Consider the following 24,505-nt stretch of genomic DNA (forward strand, 5'->3'; position numbering starts at 1 on the left):
CTTATGGTTGTCATTTAGGACTTTTTAAACTCATTTGACATTTTTTTCACAATCGATAAGGGACAGGTATAATATTTGGTAAGACAAAACACAAAGGTCTTGAATTCGTAAGTAACCTAGGTTAGTTAATAAACACTGCTTAAAAACAATACACAAGAGGGAAGAAATAACTAATTATGGCGTGATGCATCATCTTACTTTAAAATTTTACTAGCTCATTCTCGTTCACAAGTCTTTTTTTTTTTTTTTTTTGATAATCAAAATATCTTAAGCCACTAGTATTTTATTTTTTAAAACTTATTGAATAATAAGGTCGACCTTCGCCTTTTACAATACAAAAAGGTTTCGACCAATCAATCTAATTATACTAAATATAATTTTGATTCAAAAGTCGAAAAAAATTAATCATAAAAATCTATGTGTTGCTTAAATTGAAGAATAGCCGTATGCTTCTTTTTTATTTCCCTCTCTAATTTGGGAGGCAGGGAAGCTTGCAAAATGGCCTAATAGTTCTCCACAGAAAACAATTTTGGGAAACACGAAACCAAATTCATTTTTGACCGTTCACCACTAAAACCCCCCATTCGATATTTCCCTCTCAACCCAAAACCCCATCCTTCACACTTCTTTCTCCTCACACAAGCCATCATCAATGGAGAGGGCGGTGTTGCTACGCTCTCTGTCTTCCTCTTCCACGCGCGCCTTCTCTAGAATCTTCTCACGCTCTTCACACAGTCTCGCTTCTTACTCTGCTAAACGGCAGCGTTTACTCCACAACCTTCACCGCCGTCGTTCACTTCTCCGAAGCAACAACGTACGTGGCATATCCACTTCAATCAACTTGAAAAGACAGTTCTACCCTCTCTCTGTTCGAGCTATTGCCACTTCTGCCCCTCAGTCATCTCTAGGTAGTACTCACTTGCCTGAGTCAAACTTCTTTATTTTTACTGTGGATTCGGACATACAATCTTTAAATTTCTTGAAAAATAATTTACATATTTAGAAACTACAAAAAAAAAAAAAAAACTACATGTCACAAGAATTTATAATAATTTAAAGGACATACGAATAAATCGCGGCGAAAGATTTTCTTGTTTGACTCTCAGAATCCGAACTATGTCTCATGTGATTGACTTTGACGTTGTTTCTTGTTTTTCAATTTTTAGAGTTTGTTGGTGCTGACGATGAAGTTGCTGAGAAATTTGGGTTTGAGAAAGTATCGGAGCAGTTTATTGATGAGTGTAAATCTAAAGCTGTTTTGTATAAACACAAGAAAACCGGTGCCGAAGTAATGTCGGTCTCGAATGACGATGAGAATAAGGTCTTTGGCATTGTTCTACGGACACCTCCGTAAGTTTATCTTTGTCTTATAGTTATATGCTTATGTGGATTACTAGCTGTCAATGTGGCTGATGAGAATACTTGGTTAAACATGCTATGACTGTAAAATTACATCGAGAATATATTTTTTAACAAGTTCATTAACTTTTTTGAGTAATGAAACAAATCAGTACAAATCGATAGCTACTTGGGAGCCTCCGTAAGTTTATCTCAGTCTTATAATTATGCTTATATGGATTACTAGCAGTCAATGTAGCTGATGAGCGTATTTACTTAATTAAACATGGTTTCTGACTGAGCATGAGACTTCCATAATGGAGGTCTCAGGTTCGAAATCCCTGCCTGCGACAACAGGGGATTTGCCTTTTGGGTCGAGCTCGTCGCACGGGGCTTGCCTAGTGCGGATTATCTCTCCTGTGTGGTTTGCGGGCTATTGCACAGGAGCGGGGTTTACCTTGTGTGCACCCGAAAGGTAGCGGCTGCGGTTCCCTTGTCATTAAAAAAAACAATTACATCAAGAATATATTCTTTAACAAGTTCTTTATCTTTTAGATTAATGAAACAGAGCAGTATAAAGCAAGAGCTACTTGCCCATGGAAAACGAGATTTTGATATATATGCTTGCGGTTTGCGTTATGGAAAACGAGTGGCAGCCTGTGCCTCATCACTTATTGTTAATGCAGGAAAGATTCTACTGGAATTCCTCACATATTGGAACATAGTGTACTGTGTGGTTCAAGAAAGTATCCCTTGAAAGAACCCTTTGTTGAACTGTTGAAGGGAAGCTTGAACACTTTTCTGAATGCTTTCACATATCCAGATAGGACATGTTACCCTGTGGCGTCCACGAATACAAAGGTGAAGACAGCATTACATGTTGAACATCATTATGGAACGTAAAGTTTGCTTTCCATCTAATATATGCTTACCTCTTCCTAACAGGATTTCTACAACCTGGTTGATGTATACTTGGATGCTGTCTTTTTCCCTAAATGTGTGGAGGATTTCCAAACATTTCAACAAGAGGGTTGGCATTATGAACTGAATGACCCCTCAGACGACATAACGTTTAAAGGTTTCCTTCAGAAGCCTCTTGAATTTCTGTTACTCTCCTGTGATAACTTCTTTTTCTTCTGCTTTTATTAATGTTCTAGTAGCGTCTTTGAACAAATTCTTTTTTTCCTTCTTCTTTGATTCCCATCGATAGTGGTGCATCTGCAGCTTGTCCTTGCATATCTTACAAAAGCTTTATGCATAAAACTTCAGGGGTTGTGTTCAATGAGATGAAAGGAGTTTATTCTCAGCCTGATAATCTACTGGGCCGAACTTCCCAGCAGGTATGGATGCCACACTTATTGACTGACTTGGTTTTTCTCTGAATTAAGGTTGTTATCAAACATTTGTATGAGGGCTGACAAACTGATTATTTGTTTAAATGTTCTTATTTCTTTGTGAGTATGTGGATAGGATTGATTTTTATTGCTGAATGTTTATATTAGATAATAAGGTTGTTATTGATTGGATATAATTGATGATGATTTGCTTTAGAAGTGCTGTCAATGAACGGAATCCAATTTTAACTCATTCATTAATTTAAAATCCTCCCAGGTCCTGATTACATGGCGCCTCACTGGAGTAGTTAATATCGTATCACATATCAAGCATGTAATCACTGTAGATGATAACAAGGTTTAGAGCCTAAAGGCCAAAAAATAGTTTCGTGCATGAGCTCAACAAATAAAGTGGACTCAGAAGGATAAAAGAACAATGAATAACTGTATGCGTTTAATGAAATGTTTTGTGCATATTTCAAGGTGAAGTACTTTGTTTTATATTGTCATTTTTACTTAAGGTCATGCTTGGAAAGTAAGTTATGGAATGCTGAATCTTGTGGTAATTCAATGAGCACATCAGAAAGATGTCTACTTGGCTAATAATTCATGTGAGAGGTGGATATATAATTTGATGATGCCAATACACTTCAGAGGTTTCTCTATTCAATAGTTCAATTCATGGGTTTCTTCCACAAAATAGTAGTGTTATATTGTATCATACTATTGTTTTTATAAGTAGTGACCTATTTCTTCTACAGGCGCTTTTTCCTGACAATACCTATGGTGTTGATAGTGGCGGTGACCCACAAGTAATTCCTAGCCTTTCTTTTGAGGAATTTAAGGTTGGTAGTCTCTTTCACATTAGTTTTCTTGCTCACGGATTATAAAGTTAAAAAAATTCACAAGTTTTTGTTATCACACGACTAATCATCATGATTTAATTATGTCAACTTTTGGATCCCCATTGCTTCATAATACTTCCCAATGTTTCTTGTGAGGTGTTTAGTTGAATTTGGATGTTCTTGAAAACTGTGGGCCATAATTGTCTGTGGTTGTGTTATATGCTTCATGTATACAAATGTTCCATGGATTTATTATAAGTATACCGGCATTTTGACATGCAGAGAGAAATCCTTAGCTGCTGCCTTTTGGTGATTGATAAATCATTATCTTATGTTGTTAACTGACATCTTGTAGCTTCCGAAGTAAAGCCTATATGCTAGAAGCTAGAGTTATGATGTTCAATGGATTCACTCTTGCTTACAAGTTATGCCAAGGCTTGTATATGCTCCATGCACAATTAAACGGCCATCATATTTGTATTGTCATCATGCTATAATCAAGTTGTGCAGATGTGGTTGTTCTTCCATCATACTGTTGCCCTCTTGCTTTTTGTCGGTTTTGAACTCCCTAGGCAGAAATTAGAGGAGACCCTAGGGACCATGGGCTTTAATATTTAAGGTGAGACACCATAAGTTTTACATATGAAGTGCTTAGTAACATGCTTTGGGCCACACAAGGTAGAAATATCACTCAAATATTCGTTGAGTCTCTTAGAAGGATCACTGTTGTTAAAGGCGTCCTTAAACATTGATATCATGCATAGTTTTTTTTTTTTTGATAAGGTAAGATTTTATTAAAAAGTACCAAGCTGGTACAAAAGGAAGCAGGATTCATACAAAGACCAAGCAAACAAGCTATTACTCTTTCCCTTCTAACAAGTCTAAAAAAATTCATGTATTGGTCCATCCATACTAACTAATAGATTGTTATTACACCAGAAAAACAGATTATGCAAGCATTTATCGTTGACTCTAGAGATGTGAATCCTACGCCCTTCAAAACATGCTTTATTCCTCTCCAGCCATAAGGTCCAAAAAATGCAAAGTGGGATGGTCTTCCAAATTTTCTTCAGTCTCCTGGGAACCCTTTGAAATTTCCAGCTTTCTACTAAACTCCTTACATCTCTGGGCATTACCCATAGGATGCCACGAAGGTTTAGAAATAGTTCGCAACATTGTCTAGAGAACCTGCAGTGAAGAAATAGATGATCTTCTGTTTCCAGGTCATCTTCACATAAGTAACATCTGTTGCACAAAGAAAAACCCCTCTTCTGCAAATTGTGTTGATTTAAACATGCTCCCCATGTTGCGGTCCATCCTAAACAAGCTACCTTCACTGGAGCTTTCGTTTTCCAAATCATCTTCCAAGGCCAAGTATTATCCCAAGTATCAGGCATAGTGAAAGTTGAACATTTTGCTCTGCTGAGGTACCACTTCCTTCCATGCATTAAGACGAAGGTGTGCGTCTCTACACAAGCTAGCTAACTAACCCACAGACCCTGCATTGAGATGGATGAAGTGACATACTTATTCTTAATAAAATTAATAAAATAGTTGCTAGAGATATTTGAAGTTGGTGTGAGAAATCTAGCCACTAGATTTGAATAGAGGTTAAAACTATTTATTCTTATAAAAAATAAAAGAATTAAAATAATTTTTGAGTTTAGCTAACATGGTTTTACTTCATATGAAGGGGAGCCTTGGAGCAACGACAAAGTTGTCTCCGTGTGACTTATAGGTTGCGGCCTCACGGGTTCAAGCTGTGGAAGCAACCTCTAATGCTTGCATTAGGGTAGGTTGTCTACATCACACCCCTTGGGGTGCGGCCCTTCCCTGGACCCTGGCTGCCCCTGCCCTTACTTCACATGTTTTACATGAGTAGTTTCGTCAATCCTTTTGCCCAGATAATTGTTTTTAGTATAGTTAATTTTTGCATTGTGGGTGTGCATGTGTGTATGTTTTCTTCATATAGGCCTTTTTTAACTAACATGACTGTTACCAATTAGTAGACTAATAGCTAACTTTGGTGTTTCTATGCTTTGCTTTTGACAACACCTAGAAGGACATGAAATCATGGTTTGAAGTGTAAGCTGTCAGTACTTGGGTCTCAGGAAAGAATTGCCTTGGCCATTCTAGTGATTTCCTTGTCATTGATTGGTCAAAAATGAAATTTGGTTTATAGGTTACGTTGATTGCTAGAATGTTAGGTATTAGTATTCCCTAGATTGTTTAGTTATAAGCAGAGTTAAGTTCTTAAATTGGACATTGTCCTACACTGGACAATATCATATGTGTTATGTTCGACGCCACACTGTGGGATTTCACTGGGCATGTTGTTGTTGTTGCCAATACATGTGTCTTGTATTCAATTAAAATCTTCTAACCTCTCATGCACATAGTTTTAGAATTTCTTTGATCGTTGTAGATATTTAAGTAAGTTTCAGCTATTAGTAAATGGTCTTATGCTACTTCCTGGCCCAAGTTTTACCTCTCTTTATCTTTCTGATGGCTGATTTGGTAGCACCTTACGTCTTCTATTTCTGATAATTTTTAAGACATTAACCTTCTGTGAAATTTCGACAACCAAGGCTTCTCCTGTGGGGTTCTGATGGTGACTTTCACGCAAGTTTCCATCATCCATTGTGGTAACATTTATGTTTCCAGAATAAGTAATACAAGTTGATTTCTCGACCTAGACTTTGAGAAGGGCTTGTTAGAATCTTTAGGGTTACATTTAAAATGTTTAAAGTTAAATTATTGAAAGAAATAAGACCTTAAAGTGGGTGCTTTTACACATGGACAAATATTGTGTATTATATTTGAGCTCTATATATGGTTGCATCAAGGGATCAAAAAGAAAATGCACAATTAGACCACTATAGTTTATTGATGAATATGTACTATTCATATAGGTTGGTGATGCATCAAGCTCTCTTAATTTCTTTCAAACTAACTAAGTACGTGGTAATGCTGGCAAAAGGGAGAGTAGTCGTATCTAATTAACTTGGTAATGCTGGCAAAAGGGAGAGTAGTCGTGTCTAATTAACTAACATATGTCTGGAATTCTGCTACTAAGATTTTGATTTCTTAGCCTCTTAGCGAGACTGTTTGTTTTCTATGTCTATATATTTTGCAGGAGTTCCATAGGAAATTTTACCATCCCAGTAATGCAAGGATATGGTTTTATGGAGATGATGACCCAAATGAACGTCTGCGGATCTTAAGTGGTATGTATTCGTTTACCTCTTACAATTTCGAGCATGAATGGTGTTTTCATATTGTTTGCCTACACTAGGTATCCTTCTTGAACGAGCGGGTTTTTCTCGGATATTCATTACTTTATGTACTTTTTTTTTTATGACAAGGGAACCCGCAGCCGCTACCCTTTGGGTGCGCACAGGGTAAACCCCGCTCTTGTGCAATAGCTCGCAAACCTCACAGAAGAGGTAACCCGCACTAGCCAAGCCCTGTGCGACGAGCTTGACCCAGAAGGCAAATCCCCTGCTGTCGTAGGTAGGGGGTTTCGAACCTAAGACCTCCATTATGGAAGCCCCGTGCTCAACCAACTGAGCCACCCTTGTGGGTTTCTCTGTACTTTTTTTGATGTGTTAGACGAAACTTGGAAATAACAAAATTCTTATCATGCCAATGTCAGAAACTTTCCCTACACCTATCAAAGGTCATGTCATTAAAAATTGGGGAAGCTACACCTATCGGAGGCCTTGTTATTTTTTTTTATGCCCATAGCTCAAAACATATAGAATCATGACTCAAAATTTTAAAAATTTAGGGGACATGAAAAATTTTACATTACTTATTTTGTGTATGTAATTTTGTACAACCAAGATTAACAAGAACACACTGGAAGAAATATTTGTAACTTCAAGGTAATGTTAAGCTCGTTTCCAATTTTCTATTTATTTTATTATGCGTCTCATTGTTAACTGTGTACTTGGGTTTTTTCTTCTCATAATTTTATAAATCCTCAGATGTTGTATAGTAGTGCCAGTCATCAGACCCCTCCATAGTCAGTAATTTACGTTGGAGTGCTTTTGTTTTCCTTTTTTTCTTTTGATTTAAGTCAAGGCATATGGAATTTGCCAAAAATATTATTGCTAAGTGGGGGGCCTCGCTTTCTGTACCTTTCTGGGAGCTTATATACGTGTTTTCCCTCCATAGTCAGTAATTTACGTTGGAGTGCTTTTGTTTTCCTTTTTTTCTTTTGATTTAAGTCAAGGCATATGGAATTTGCCAAAAATATTATTGCTACGTGGGGGGCCTCGCTTTCTGTACCTTTCTGGGAGCTTATATACGTGTTTTTTCTTTATTTTCTGTGAGTATTATGCTGGCTGTCAAAATTCTGGGAGTTCTCCAAAAGTTAAAATGAACAGGAAATAGAAATTGAAATAAAGATGTATAACATTTTTTGATAAGGAAATAAAGAAGTATAACATGCTAAAATTGAGTTGAATTGTCAATTATATTGATCAAATGTCGTACAAACTTGCGAAAATTTTACATGGTATTAGCTGTGTTTGTTCTAACCAGTAGTGCCTTAAGTTTTATTTTACAACCCTGAAGCTTGTCTTGAAAACTCTGGTGCATCTCATGTTCCTATAATATGTGTAATTATGCATGCAGAGTATTTGAACATGTTTGATGCCAGTTCAGCTCCACATGAGTCAAGAGTTGAACCACAGAAACTATTTTCAGAGCCAGTCAGGATCGTAGAAAAATATCCTGTTGGGGAAGATGGGGACCTGAAAAAGAAGAACATGGTGTGCCTTAATTGGCTGCTGTCTGACAAGCCACTGGATTTAGAAACTGAGCTTGCCCTAGGTTTTTTGGATCATCTGCTTTTGGGGACTCCAGCTTCTCCCTTGAGGAAGATCTTGCTAGAAAGTGGTTTAGGAGATGCTATTGTTGGTGGAGGAATTGAAGATGAGCTTCTTCAGCCTCAGTTTAGCATTGGGTTGAAGGGTGTCTCAGAAGAGAACATTCAAAAGGTTGAAGAATTGGTCATGAGCACTCTGGAAGGCTTAGCTGAGAAAGGTTTTGATTCAGATGCTGTGGAGGCATCAATGAATACCATTGAATTTTCTCTCAGAGAAAATAACACTGGCTCATTCCCACGTGGTTTAGCGTTGATGCTCCGCTCCATTGTACGAAAAAACTTTCATAACTCTATCATTTATCTTGATTTTCGTCATTTACATTTTCCTTTTCGTTTCTCTTGCAAAGAGTGAGCTATGTTTTTCACTGTGATGTTTCTTCAGGGGAAATGGGTTTACGATATGGATCCATTTGAACCACTGAAGTATCAGAAACCTTTGGACGCCCTGAAAGCTAGAATAGCTAAGGAAGGCTCCAAAGCTGTTTTTGCTCCTTTAATTGACCAATACATCTTGAGAAATCCACACCGTGTAACGGTTGAGATGCAGGTTATTATCATTAATACTGACTTCCTTTCTCTGAGAAGATTTGCTTTTTGTGTATGTTAAATATGGGTGTTGTTTTCTTCAGCCTGACCGAGAGAAGGCATCTCGTGAGGAACAAATGGAAAAAGAGACATTAGATAAAGTTAAAGCAAGCATGACCCAAGAGGATCTTGCTGAGCTGGCTCGGGCAACACAAGAGCTACGGTTAAAGCAAGAAACTCCTGACCCACCAGAAGCCCTAAAGAGCGTGCCCAGCCTCTCTCTACAAGATATTCCTCGAGAACCTGTACATGTTCCAACTGAGGTAACCATAACTTACTCGTTTTCTTTGCTTTAATTTTGTTTAATGGATTCCATCTAGTTTAACTTGTTGCGCCTTTTGTTGTAGGTTGGAGATATCAATGGGGTGAAAGTTTTGCAGCACGACCTCTTCACAAATGATGTTCTTTATGCTGAAGTTGTCTTCAACATGAGCTCATTGAAGCAAGAGCTGCTGCCATTGGTCCCACTTTTTTGGTAATATGCTTCCCTGAACTGCTTAGATATTAATATGTATCATACAGTGACTCCTCCTGCCTCTCAAAAAGAAAAGGAAAAAAAGAAATTTTCTAATAGGGAAGTGAGACAAACAAAGTAGAAATAAATGAAATTAGAACCCATAGGCTATGACATAGTAAAATTTAACACTCATGAAGGCCTTGTTGTTTGCTTTCTTTGGTTCTTACTTCTCGAGAATTTGTTCAGTAGATCGGTTGTGGTGGTTATTTCCCTTCCTTCTTTGGCTGTTCCTGTTTGTTGTTCATGTGGTCTCTAGTTTTTGGCCGCATTATATTTTGAAGCTCATGTATCATATTCACATGACTCTTTAGAATACACTTTGTGGTTTTCAAAAGTGTGTCCAGGTAGGTTGATTCTACTTTAGAACTTTTTCACAACTGTGTATTATGCAATTAAAATCATAAGCTGATGATAGTTGGCTACAACATGATGAGTAGCAGGGTTATGATCTAATAGACCAATGCATCCCTCTTTTTTTTTTTTTTTTAACTGGTAAGTGTATTCTATATCATAATAGGCCAATGCATCTTTTAGCCATTGGAGTTGTGTAAATAAGTCCACGCTTTCCGTATTTCTTATGTGGACTAGTTTTTTTAATAGTGAGATGTGAGTTCATGAATTAAAGATTATTTGGTTCTGATGTGCAAAATTTCTTAACAGTCAGTCTCTGCTGGAAATGGGCACAAAGGATTTAGACTTTGTGCAGTTGAACCAGTTGATTGGAAGGAAAACTGGAGGTATATCAGTCTATCCTTTCACCTCATCAGTCCGCGGGAAGGCGGAGCCATGTAGCAAGATAATTGTTCGAGGCAAAGCCATGTCACAACGTACAGAGGATCTATTTAACCTGGTAAATCATTTTCTTTGTTAATTGATAGCTGTATATGGTCATCTTCCAAGCAGTGGCGGACCTAGTAAGAGCCCGGGGGGCGAGAACCCCCTTCGGCGAAAAATTGCACTGTATATACAAGGTGAAAATTATTTTTTATGTATATATAGTAGACGTTACCCCCTTAGCTTCTTCATTTATGGCTTCTTTATATTTTTGAACCCCCTTGGCATAAATCCTGGCTCCGCCACTGCTTCCAAGCTACATGAAACATGATGTGATGTTGTTGTGTGTGAACAATGGGGTGTGATGTTATGTTTGAAGGTCTTTGTAGCGATGACAAAGGACCTGTCAAAGTTTGTGTTAAATTAAACAGGAAAAAGGTGTTTGTTAAGTTTTACTATTCATGACATGCTTATATAGATTTCCTGAAAATGATCATGTTTGTGTAGATTTCCATTTAGTTGGTATAACTGAGTACAGTTTATAATTTTAGTTTAAGTACTGTATCAAGTAAATTTTAGATTGAGTGCTAGTCAGCTAGTACTGAGACGGTGTACCTGTGCCTAGCATGTTTGCTATGTGGCCTTGGAAAATTAGGAAGGTATGTCCTCTAGGGAGAGCTAAATGATTTATGCATCTTTCCAACATGATACAACACTACTACTCCCTCTGCAAATGTCAATTTTCTGGTATATTTAGAGTTTCCTAATGGTTCAATTTATGAGTTCTATCTTAAAAGAGGAGATGAGGGTCATACTAAGTTGTAATTTTGTGGCAGCGCTAGAGGACATACCTTCCTCATTTTCAAGTCTTAGGTTTAAACTTTGATTTGGAGCAAAGCACCATATTTCTCATACCAACATAGGAAGGAAGACAACCTTGAGAAAAAAAAACATTGGAAGGAAGACAATATCATAAAGTCATAGTTGCAATCTGGATGGAGATTTCATGTAAATCTCAGTCATAGTTATCTGGTATAGGTCAATTTACTTGGTAGAAAATTAGTCCAAGGTCTACTAATGGACCTTGTCTTGGTAAAAGTACTGTTGCTTTATTGTCTTTTCTCCTAGCTTCCCCAATTTATGATTTGAATTCATCAATCATGCTAGTATAGTGAATATAAGGTAGTATGAACCTTTTCTATCTATTAATTGATGCTCTAACTTGGTGTGGTAGTAGATATCTATGAAGCTAGTAATGTTGTCGAACCATTTTTTTTATAGACAAGATCTTGTCAATTTGTTTGTTGTAGATGAACCGCATTCTTCAAGATGTCCAACTTAATGACCAAAAGCGTTTCCAGAATTTTGTTTCTCAAAGCAGATCGAGAATGGAGGTATTACCTTAAGTCTTGTAACATGAAGAGCTATGGTAAATGAATTTGCGCAACGTATTGTCTAACTTTTTTCCCATAAACTTTTGGTTCTAGAATCGACTAAGAGGCAGTGGTCATAGCATTGCTGCTGCAAGGATGGGTGCAAAGCTTAACACTGCCGGGTGGATATCTGAACAAATGGGTGGTGTCAGGTTAGATGACTTTTGTCCTTTTAATATTGAATGACTTTGTCTCAATGATGGTTGTTGGATAAATTTTTCAATCTTCAATGTTTTTATCCCTCTGGTTATACCTACATATTTATCCTGATTGGCCAGCGTTGGCCGATTTAAATTTATCTTTCTGATGTTCTCTCTGTGTTTGGTTTCCATAAATTATCTGTTTCAGGTTGACTTATGTTTAAACGTCCTCCATTCACTGGAAGAAGGACAATGTAAATATTTGGAACAGAATAGTTTACCTCTTCCTCTTTTCTTTTTTTGTGTTTGCAGCTACTTGGAATTTCTGAAGGGTCTTGAAGACCAAGTTGAGAACGATTGGCCCCAAATATCTTCATCCCTTGAGGAGATCCGAAAATCCTTACTTTCTAAGAATGAGTGTCTGATAAATTTGACAGCTAATGGGAAGAATCTCACCAACGCGGAGAAACATATCAGCAAATTTGTTGATTTGCTTCCAAGCACATCCCCAGTGGAGTCAGCTGCTTGGAATGCACAATTGTCTCGCTCAAATGAAGCTTTTGTTGTTCCTACCCAGGTTAGCTGTCTCCTAAAAGTTTTGTTCTTTGACTTTAAACTCTAGTCACTGTCAAAATTCAGGTGATGACTTTGAGGGATCCTTCTTATAGGTGAATTATGTTGGAAAAGCAGCTAATCTGTATGAAGCTGGCTATGAGCTTAGTGGCAGTGCTTATGTTATTTCTAATTATATAAGTAATACATGGCTGTGGGATCGTGTACGTGTTAGTGGTGGAGCTTATGGAGGATTTTGTGGTTTTGACACCCATTCAGGTACGATTTTGTGTTCATCTTATCTCATCTGAAGATGCACTTTCAGGTACAAAGTTTCTCTAGCTAAGGTCTTATATTTCGGTTCATCAGGGGTATTCTCATTTTTATCCTACCGAGACCCAAATTTATTGAAAACACTTGATGTGTATGATGGAACAAGTAGTTTTCTTAAAGAACTTGAACTGGACGATGATGCACTCACAAAGGCAATTATTGGGACTATTGGAGATGTAGATGCTTACCAGTTGCCTGATGCCAAAGGATACAGTAGGTAAGTGGATGATTATGCCTATTCTGTGATCATATTACTCTCTGATCGCAAGAACATCTTAGTATGCTTCCATTTCTAACTATTAATTCTTTAAGCTTGATTATTTCGCAACTAAAATTTCTTTCTTATTTCTTGTCAATATTGAACCTGATTCTGTATTTACCTTAGTACTGTTGGGTGCTTTGTAAAGGGTTTCTTATTTCTGTGAATGATAGTTCTGTTTGGTAATACACACATTATATCTTGTCGATGTTTCTTTTTCAGGACGTGCTTATAGGCTGCATATATTGTTTCTTATCAGATTAGTCAGGCTCTTATCTGTTTTAAAATTGTTGTGGTCTATAGAACTGTTAAAATACAGAAGCAAAAGAAATTAAACTACCAAAATGTAGTGAAAATGCTAGATTAATTGGCTTTGGTTCGAGAATAAAGTTTTCTTTTCTATAAGGATTGGATAATGAGTTTATTTTAATATATACCAATGTCTAACTGCTTTTCAATCTATAATCTCTGGAGAGAAGAGTGATAGTTGACTTTATATTCAGTCCAGTCTGTGTGCTAATTGAGAATTTTCTTGTCGTCGGTATTGATAAAATGTTCACTGGTTTGTATTGAATCTAATTGATGTGTACTCATGCTCTCAGTTTATTACGATATTTATTGGGAGTAACAAATGAAGAAAGACAAAGGAGACGCGAGGAGATATTATCAACAAGGTAAAAGTGTTGAACCTTTCTGTATTTAGCATAAATATTGACCTAGTATGAGTGCAAGTAATGTTAATACCATTATTTTCTAGCAACAGCAAATGCCATAGCCACCCCTTCTCTTGGCTGATATGAATGAATTCTCTCTTTAGATGTTGATACAGTTTTAATTAAGTGCAATTTTGTTTCCATATATGGTATGACGTATCTTTGAAATACTTTTCCTTGAGCCGAGGGTCTATCGGAAACAACCTCTACCTCCCAAGGTAGGGGTAAGGTCTACGTATTAACTACCCTCCCCAGACCCTGCTTGTGGGATTACACTGGGTATGTTGTTGTACTACATATATATAACTGGTGTTTCTCTTGCTGATATGAATGAGTTTCTTGGTTGACAAGAATTAATTTCTTTTTCTCTTCTAGATTTAAACACAGTACCAAATTCAGCTGAATTTTGTTTGCATATGTGGTATGTATGACACATATATAGTTGGTGCTTTTCTATGCGGCACTGCTGAGCTGCTGCAAATGATCTATTATTTCATGAACTCACATTGTCTATTTGATAATGCTACTATTTGCTGGCTGTTGAGTAAACTTTGCCTTATTTGATAAGATTTGTTATGTTATTTCATTTTCATTTACTAAGCCACTTTTCCTTGTGACAAAATGTTCCGTTTTAAAGCTAGTGATGATGAGATCATTTGACCTAGTAAATGATTAATGAAGTATATAAAAGCATAGATAAGCAATGGAAGACGACTCTTAGTCCTGTAATTCTCAATACAGATGTTGATCAGCATACAATGTATAGAAAGATCAATATAGAATGTGTCAGGACATTTGTTCTCAATTTGCAATTACAAAGCTGTCATGTTTCTATGCTGGTGAAATAGCAGTTTCTTACCATTAATCATGCTTCTTTTCCTTCATAGGCTGGACGATTTCAAGAAATTTGGAGACGTCATGGAGGCAGTTAAAGATAAAGGGGTGGTTGTTGCTGTAGCATCACCGGATGATGTCGAGGCAGCCAACAAGGAACGTTCCAACTTCTTGGAAGTCAAGAAAGCACTGTGATACTGATCAAGGTTGCTTTAATTTTTTTCTCATAGCATTAGGGCACAAGGAAAATGCTTGTACACGTTATTTGATGTTAGAATCTTCAAATCTTGGGTTAAAGGAAAAAAGAAGGCAAGAATGGGAAGAGAAGACTAGATCAAGGCTAGAATGGGGAAGAAAACAAAATTCTTTTTTCTTTAGAACATAGATGCGGTAGTAGCTTTTACAGAAGCTTGGAAGGCTAATAAATTAGTGCCGATATATTTATAATTCCAATAACCACTTAAACTTCACATGTATTTAAAGTTTCAAGATTATAGTTTTTTAACAATTTATCTGATTTTAAGGTACAAAAGTCGCTTGAATGTCGAGATAGTGCTACTCCAGTTTACACTTTCATGGTCATTAACTTGTTACAGGTTATAAAGAAACTATTTCTGTGACCTTTTACGGTTAGCCATTGTTTGGTCTGCGGACAAGTTATAAAGCAATTATATGACAACAATTGTGCCTCAGTCTCAAACAAGACATACGAGTTATGCAGCCGACATTAGCACAACTGGGTATGATAGACCCACATGGGTTTGACCTGTTGTCGACACATTTTTACTAGTTGAAAATGGGTCGACCCATATTTTAAATGGACGGTTGAATGCTGGTTTATTACAGGCAAGTTGGGCGGATTAGGCAAAAGTGGGTAGAAATTGCCACCACTAATTTACAGAATGTTATACATCTAATTAAAAGCTCCCTTACTCCCCTCTAAACTTTTGAAATAGAATACCACCTTGCAGAGCAAGGGAGGTACAGATTCTTAGGTTCAAAACAAATGCTTTTGAAAAATATCTTGAAAGTTCGGCCCAGTACGGTAAATCAAAGCCAGTATGGTAAATTTCGGTATGGTCATTCGATAATTACGTATTGAAAGATAAAGATATTTTGACTAGAATGTTATTAATTTGTCCAACATTTGATATGTCAATTTTTAGATAAGTTACATATTGAGGTTAGATTTTCACTCTCAAGCCCTAACATTATGATTTGGCGTTACAGGTCAATCAGGACATTCAAATCACTCGTTAATGTCCATATATATATGGTGAACAATTCACTATGGGCGGGTGTTCGGTATTTCCAATGATAATTAAAAGTAGATACGAAATACTGAACATTTAATGTTTGTCCGGTATAGTTAATCAAACTTCGGCACGTTAAATCTCGATTCGGTTAGGTAATTCGGTGATTTATGCTCATCCCTACTTCTAAGGCATTTCTACACTGCTTGAAACCGTTTGGACAACTAAGTAGCATGTCATGCTTTCAGGGTCTCTTTGTACCTTTCAATCCTTCATTAAATAATCGACAGGACCGGACAAAAATCTTTAACAAGGAAATGTACTTGTCAGTACTTGGGTTCCTCCATTTTAGGCTATAGATATTAAATTGTTAACAAAATTTTAGTCCAACTTACAGAATGGATATTAGAATATATGTGAGAGCACTTGGAGCAATCAAAAAGCTGTTCCTATCTCACATCAGAACTTTGTGATGGAGAGTTGTTGCACAGACACAGACAGTCCACAAGTCCTCTCTCGTTTGTCCACAATGCTGGAAAATATTTAAAAGCAATTCTTTTTTACACTTCCACCTGCGTGAAATTGCTCACATTGTTGGTTCCCAAGTTTAGGTAAAACGAGGAGGGTTACGGTAGGGTTGCAATCACCATAACACTAATCAATTTTATGATGAATCAATGCGGATTCATAGCTGACACAAATATATATACTTGGGATTGGGCCGAAGTTATTGTTTAGAAATGCTTATTGGTTGATAGTTGATCGTAAGCATATTGTAATAAGAGAGTTTATATTTATTTGTAGTGTATATATACTTGGGATTGGGCCGAAGTTATTGTTTAGAAATGCTTATTGGTCGATAGTTGATCCTAAGCATATTGTAATAAGAGAGCTTACATTTATTTGCAGTGTTTTAATTGTGGTTTAAGAATATATTTTCATTATGTAGCTCAATGTTAGGATATAGAAACATACTTCTGAATTGTTACATCCATTCTTGGGCAGAACGAAGATGAGGTGGTCCTCCACATTGCATAAAATGGTGGGCATGTGGAGACAGTTGCAAAACAGTTAAAAGAGACATTGCCCTAGTTTTTAGGGGGCCATGTCTCTACACATAAGTGTGTGCCATTTGCAACACCCCTTAACTGATCAATATGGACTCACCAACGGGAATCCTATGTGTGTCCAAGCTATTACAGATTTCTTTGTAAAAACAAAATTTTTTTTGTTAAAGATAATAGTAATATCATCAAATTGAAAAGTGTTTTGATGAAATTTTTGAGTACTAGATATTAATAATCGCGTCTAAGTGATAGTTAAAACAAATAATATGAAGTTAAAAGTTAAGATAGTTATCAGGAAACTTTCGCCTACGAGCGAGGAAAGTTATTTTCCTCCTTTTGATGATTTTTTTTTGTTTTCATGGAGAATAACTTTCGCCCTATCAAATACCAGAAAATGACTGTACCATGAAAAAATTCTCTTCATTAATTAGTAGACGTTGGTTTGAATTATTTTTGCTTAACCACTAGTTCTTTTTGCTTAATTATTAAAGATCAATTAAGAGAAAGCTGCAAGGTTGAAATTGGGCAATCAATGCATATTGCGTAAAGAAATATATAACTTAATAGTCATAACTTGTAACGGGTATTGTATACTTTGCTATAAATACTGCTAAATACTTATTAATTGTCTTCATTCATTTGCATTTATCGGAACCGCCTTCCTACCAAGGTGGAGGTAAGGTCTGCGTACATTTAACCCTCTCCAGACCCCACACTGTGGGATTCAACTGGGTATGTTGTTGTTGTTGTTGTTATTCATTTGCATTTATGGTCTTTTATGAGAATTGTTAGGCACTCCCTTTCCGTTAAGACTCCGAATTAACTTGTTTACCAATTTATGTTGTATACATGTATAGTTAAGACCAGAATGACTCGATACCTGGAGGCTGTCGGTATATTGTGAAATTAGTTGCGGTGCACGCAAGCTGGCTCGAACACCATGATTATTAAAAAATATATCTATGACAATTTATATCTCAAGTACGTATATCTTTTCCTTCTTATATAACAATAGAAGTTTGCCATGCACTAAAATTCTTTAAAACTATACATTTTCTACTTCTAGACTAGGAGCTTGTTTGGATGGGCTTAAAAAAAGCGGCTTATAAGTTGCTTTTTTTAAGCTAAGCCAAACGGGCCAACTTATTTTTTTGGGCTCATTTTAAGCACAAAATGGCTTATAAGCTGACCAGCCAAACACTCAAAAAAGCTAAAAACAGAGTTGTTTTCAGCAACTTATAAGCTTAGCCAAACAGGCTCTAGATATTAGAAACGATTGTAACAAAGAAAATAACGGAGGTTTGGGATTATCTCTTGAATAAATTAATCTAGTAGTAAGATCTTTTGGTATAATATATTATACTGGTGCCAAGAAGTGAATGAAGATCATCTTAACATGAATTACAAAATTATACTTAATTCTAACTAACATGAATTACTATTATCAGTAATGATATATCCTTGTGCTCTTATAGAAAGATCTCATAATTCAATTGAAACATTATAAAATGCGTGTAAAGAATTTTTTGGCAGTAAATTGGAGATCCATCCAATTTAAACCCGAAGCAATAAGCAAGTAGATGAAAGTTTCACTTATTCCTTTACTTCGTACTTCCATTTTGTAGTTTAATTTTATATGCTTCTTAATTAATTTCAACCATAACTGATACCTACCTACTCGTCCAATATCTATTCAGGGAAGGTACTCGTCGCTTAAATTTTCAGATCCTCCACTTTCATACTTCTACTTTGTAGTTTTACATGATTCTTTCAACCATATTGTTGCTCTTATAGAGATAGAGAGTGGCGGAATCAAGGGTTTCATTAAGGGAAGTAAAAACCATAAAGAAATAAACACCCGACTAATTCAAAAGAATTCAATCATTAGACAAAATGTCAACCACAGGGACGGATGCACATTTATGTGGTGGGATATATGGACGAGACTCCTCGACTTTAAATCAGAACTTTCGATTTGTGGAAATGGAGAAATTCTTGGTAGGAAGTGCTTCTCCTATTAATAATAGATCCCGAAGGCCACAAATTTAGATCAGTTGAGCTAAAGGATACCTAATATCAACTTTTTACCAAAAAGAAATAGGCGAGAAGTGCTTTTTACTTCTATTTTTCTTTCTAATTCTCGATCAATACCTGCAAATTCAAACATCATACAGCCCTTCCGTATTGTTCTTTTATGTTTTTATTTTGCCGTAGTACTATAAGTAGTTGAAAATAAATAGGCCACGTACGATTACAAAATTGAAGAAATAATAAGCTTAGGAGTTGAAGTCAAAGGTTATTTTAAAGTAGGGGAATTGAGTCATTTTACACACATTGTCCCATACGAAATTAATTAAGTGCCATACAATATCAGTCGTGCATGGGGAGGTCCCCTTCAAAGTGCAAGTATTTATTTGCATTCCAGTTCGGAGACTCTTTGATAAGGCTAATAACCAAAGCTATTGCCAATCATAATTCAGCTTATTATAATGTATGTACTTGACCAATTTCCATGACATATATATCTCCTAAATGTATCTATATTTCAAGATCTTGAACCAGCTAACCATAGAGAAAAATTAAAGTACCAATCTCTTTCTCTTAAGAATATATCAATGTGTGTGCTAGTTTTTACACAATCACCGTCTTCAAATAAAATACTTTCTACGGTAACACCATGAATAATGCCAACAACAGAACTTCTTCCACAACCGCGAAAGAAAATTTCTACATATCGCATCTACTTAACTTGTAAAAATATGGGAATCTCTTGAAAAAGCCCCGGTTAACTCAGAGTCTTGGAACCTTGGATTAGTAATTAATGAAGGGAAGTACTCTTTGAGTCTTGCAAGTAGGTGGATCGATCATCAATACCTTTCGTGTATCTGAGGCTGATTTCTTTTCTCCTTCATGTTAAAATCTTTAAACATGTTTGTTTGGGTATATTATTGTTAATAATACTGAACGACCTCTCTCCCAATTTCATACATAGGAAAATAAGAAGTGGTTTAGGAGGAACCTAAATTAAAGTATTCTAAAGAATTCCTTAGCTAAGCTATTAGATAAACTTTTCTTTTTACTTCACTTTTGAGCAAATGTACATGAGCTTCCCTTCTGCAGTTGTCTCAATTTTAACCTTTTATATAAGGATTCAAATCAAGTATACTTAAGTAATTGCGAAGTATTATAACATAGTAACGATTGTGTTAGAGTGATGAATTTATTAGAATTGAAATGATCGGGTGTCCTGCAGAATCTAACAAAGTAAATTTCGAAAGGTGATAACGAAGACAACAAAAACAAAATATACCAAAAGAGACACAATAATTTTACGTGGTTCAATCAATCGACATATATCACATGTGTAGAGATGGGCAATCCACTATATAAAAGAGAATACAAAATATCGAGAAACACTTGTGTCACACAAATTTTTTCCTTAAACAAGACTTAAAGCCCTTAGGACTACATTGTGGATGCTGCCAAGTTAGAAAAAAAAAAATCTAATTATAATAAGAAAATCAGCGTAAACACCTGACGAATTGATAAATTATATTGTCCCCAATGTATATGAATCGGGTGTGGTCATATATCGACACTCCTTGTTTTTTTGTCTTAAATTTCTAGACTATGACATTATATATTTTTTTTTAAAATGTCTTCTTGCACTACATGTGCTAGAGAAGTTTCTTCAGTTATACATTAGCACAAGATTTCCAGAAGGGACAATTTTGGAACTTCGCACATCTTTTGGAGAGTTAGAATTTTGTGTCGTCAACTTCCAAATTCTCCCTCTTGAAAGTTGTGAAAGTATGAATTATTTGGACCAAATAAGAACTAAGCGTAAAACTATTAAGATATAATTGTATCCTATTCTGTGCATTAGGGATCAGAGAATTTAAAATTCTAATCATTATTATTGACTTAAGAAGTAAGTTATCATGTGCTTGAATATCATAGTTTGAGTATTCAACAATTATTTCAATAATTACATATTCGATTTGATCTGTGAACTAATTTAAAAGCCTCTAGCTAGGTTCTTCGGGGGGCTATTCTTGAATATGTAAATTGCTAGATGATTATCATTCACTAAGCATTTTATATTCCATACAAATTAGGGACAATATAATTGAAAAACTTAGATTAAGAAAACAATAAAAAAGAAAAGAAAATCCTCCACCAAACACAACTATGACTAGTACTTTAAAGAAACCCAAGTCTCATTTCATATCCAAACAGTACTTCACACAAAGAAAACTAATTTTTCTTTTATAAAAAGAAAATAAACTACTAAAAAAAGAATTGATGTTGCTTTTTACCCGAAAGGCATTTTAGAAACGAACTGCATGAAAATTATGTACGTTTCAGTTCTGTTACTTATATTACGCCATTTTTACCAAACAAAAGTAACCAACTTTCTACCTGATTCGGTTTACCCATTTTGATTCCCGGTTACTGTTACCGGCATTAAGCGGTCAACCCACCCATAACGTGAAGTCCCTTACGTGTCACTCACTGATTCGATAATCCATCGGTAATCATTCCTCATACGAAACGGCCAGATCTTCTTAACGGCATTCCCATGTGCTCGCTGTCACCGTTAACGGAGCTAGGACCACATGTTTCTCATCCCGTAACCGCCTCATTTAATCTCCACCGTTAGATTAAAATCCACCCCCTAATGAATTTCCTATTTTACCCCAACCCTGCTTTTTAACTAATTTCAGCTGTCACTGATACTGAGAGTGACGGAAAGAGAGAGTAAATTCATATATTCATATAATACTCCACATACTTACTATAATCATATTCATGTAAAAATACATGAAAACCTCCATATTTGTATGAAGAAATGGAAAACTATCTTAGGAAATGCGAGAAGATTAGAAGAGATAATGATGTGGAGGTTACGAGTTCTTTAAGCTCATCAACAAAGAGAAGAAAATTTGGTTCTGCTAATTTTAGTGATAATTCAACTTCGCCGGCTACATCTGTAACGTCCGTTAATATTCCGACGAATTATTCGCAGTGCTTGAGTAATTGTCAAGAGTCTAGTGAAGTTATGAAGAGTATTTTCAAATCGTTAGATCTGAAGGTGAGAGGTTAAATGCAAAAAACGCATTTACTTCCTCAATTTATTGTTTGTTTAAAATAATGCCATAACTGCTTGAATAAATTCAAAAGTATTTTCGGTTTTTAAATTTTGAAATTGCTAGCTGCAGGCCGAAGGATTCGAAACTGACAATTCAGCTTCTTTTAACGGCGCTTTCAGGTAACATTTTCTTCTCCTTCCAGAATTTTAAGTGACAAATTCGCTTCTCTTCATTTTCCAACTGGAAACCGTAACAAAAATCTTCTCCTCTACTCGAGTTCATTTCATGTTCTATATACTTGCTATTTTTACGTGTTTTTAGATGTAGAGAAGCGCGTTTCAATTTATCTAAGTACTTTTTTATTTTTTAATCGTTTGTTTGTCCATTTTCTTCTGGAACAGTGAAAATTTCAAGCAAATTGAGCATTGTGGAGACTCGGAAGAAATGGAGTCATCATCAACCACAACGAAAAAATCCACGTCAGCCGTTAATGCTCACCGGAAACTGCCGTCTGAGGCGGCGAAGATTCCACCGGAAGCGGAGATTGAAGAGTTTTTTGCAGCAGCAGAAAAGCGCGAGGAAAAAAGATTCGCAGAAAAGTAAGTGCGCATGATAACAAACATACGCCCCTACCAGCTCATTTTAGTATGCGTTTGTTCAAAGAAATCAAATACTTTCACCTTCTTTGGATTTTTTGAAGTTAGAGTTGTGTTTGGTTATAGTTTATGCTAAAAAAATATTTCCTTGTTTGATTGTGTGAAAAAAAAAAAGTAAAAACAAAGGTTTTAAGTGTTTTCTAAATTTCAAATACAATTTTAAATTTTATTTGAAATTTTCATGGCAAACAGATCCTTAGTGTGACAAAAAAAAAAAAAAAAAAGGGTGAAAAAAGAGGAAATGGTAGTAATGATTTCCTTGTTATGGTGCTTGCAGGTACAATTACGATATCGTGAAGGACGTGCCATTAGAAGGACGTTACCAGTGGGTTGGTTTGAAGCCTTGAAGAATTAATGAAGAAAAGTTGCTGAAATTTACACGGCGAGGAATCCAATACTCTGATCGTTTAATTTTATTTCCATTTCTAGTTTTAGATGAGCATTTACTACTATTTTACTGTTTCAGCTTAGTTTAGCTTTATCATGGGTGTACAGCCATTCGTCTTTCCATATTTGTGTAAAGAAGCTATTTATGTGAAACTCCCTTGATTTTAGTAGTGCCATAACTGAACCTTCTTTCTGCAATCTGCAGCAACCTTCTCCATGAGTAGCAACTATCTGCATTAAAATATGTGTGCTGTTTTGGTTCTCTTTTTGGATGGCAAAAGTACACTGAGACTTACTGTGCCAGCCAGTGATTATCTATCTCTGTTGGAATTTTAATTTGAAATACAAATTAATTAGCATTCTTGTGTCCACTTTGTTTTTATAAATTTATTATTGATGTTGAAAAGCTTGTTTTGTTTGGGCGTATGTTTGGCTTTTCTTAAAGGGAGAAAATAACGAAGTGTGTAAATGTTGAAAGCTGTTTTTTTCTGCTTAGAGTATCATGAGGTGATTCTATTTGGAAGTGCTCATTCAATTGTTCTTTTCTTCTTTTTCGGTTGAGAGATGGAAGCGCATCTTTCATGGAATTGTGGGCATGCATATACGACTATTTCTTATTTTCGTTGGGCATGTGAAAGGATTTAAAGATTTTTGTCATTTAGCTTTAAGGAAGATGGCCATGCTTTTTGAAGGAAAGAAGTAAATGAGATTAGCCCACCGCCCAGAAAATATATGCATATGTCTCGTTTGCTTAATTTGCTAAGTCTTGGTGATGTGAGGATCATAATCTTGTTTCATCAATATTTTGTCTTTTAATTAATCTTCTGTACTTTTTGTTTTGGGTTCAATAATCGCCCCAATTGTTTTGCTTTGATTTACTTAAAGAGTTAGTAGTTGGATAAGACAGTTAAAAGGACATAGTCAACTATTGATATTGAACATGGTGCATGATTGGAAGGCAGATAAATTGATACACTGGTAAGGTACAAACAAATAAGAGGAAGATAGTCAAATCTGCCAAGAATGGAGAAAGGTGGAAGCCAGTTTCTAGTAAGGTGCATAGAACTTGGGTACTGTTTCGCTTGCTGATCTGTGTGAATCTTGGGCACAAAATTTTACTTGAACTTTATTGTTTCTTTTTTGCTTTTTCAAAAGAAGCCTCATAAAAGGAAAAGGAAGAAAAATGTGGGAAGAAGTACAAAGCAAATGCATGTACCTTTCCATGGGACCCTTGTGTCAAGCAAGAGAAGTCCACCACACACATGTGACGACAAAAAGAGTTCAATAAACTACATTTGGTATGAGCTGTACCTTTTAATTTTAAAATATGTAAGTCATAAACTACATGACCCTTTCTTTGGACGATTTAGTTGCTAAGACTTCACGATTTGACTATTAGTATCACAAATTTGAATTACTAATGTAATAATTTTATTGTTGTTACTTATGCTACAATATGGATATGAGATCGATGTATAGAAGTAGGAGGAGGTGTGCA

At 35.8% G+C, this 24,505-nt stretch overlaps 2 protein-coding genes across 2 annotated transcripts; both read left to right on the forward strand.

Annotated features, from left to right (window-relative positions):
* Positions 1-461: 461 nt before the first annotated feature.
* LOC132599078 (presequence protease 1, chloroplastic/mitochondrial-like) lies at positions 462-15,093 on the forward strand. The gene is made up of 19 exons (XM_060312304.1): positions 462-908; positions 1,167-1,350; positions 2,025-2,199; positions 2,284-2,416; positions 2,608-2,678; positions 3,434-3,517; positions 6,654-6,744; positions 8,159-8,679; positions 8,794-8,958; positions 9,041-9,259; positions 9,344-9,471; positions 10,174-10,363; positions 11,598-11,681; positions 11,775-11,872; positions 12,173-12,437; positions 12,529-12,691; positions 12,782-12,962; positions 13,607-13,678; positions 14,605-15,093. Exons 1-19 carry the CDS (start codon positions 653-655, stop codon positions 14,744-14,746), a joined length of 3,222 nt encoding a protein of 1,073 aa, XP_060168287.1. The 5' UTR covers positions 462-652; the 3' UTR covers positions 14,747-15,093.
* Positions 15,094-21,610: 6,517 nt separating this feature from the next.
* LOC132599079 (cyclin-dependent kinase inhibitor 7) lies at positions 21,611-23,205 on the forward strand. The gene is made up of 4 exons (XM_060312305.1): positions 21,611-21,966; positions 22,088-22,143; positions 22,366-22,563; positions 22,898-23,205. The coding sequence occupies exons 1-4, from the start codon at positions 21,724-21,726 to the stop codon at positions 22,965-22,967; spliced, it is 567 nt and encodes a 188-aa protein (XP_060168288.1). The 5' UTR covers positions 21,611-21,723; the 3' UTR covers positions 22,968-23,205.
* Positions 23,206-24,505: the final 1,300 nt, after the last annotated feature.

Source organism: Lycium barbarum, chromosome 6 (assembly GCF_019175385.1).
Source record: "Lycium barbarum isolate Lr01 chromosome 6, ASM1917538v2, whole genome shotgun sequence".
Taxonomy (NCBI): Eukaryota; Viridiplantae; Streptophyta; class Magnoliopsida; order Solanales; family Solanaceae; genus Lycium; species Lycium barbarum.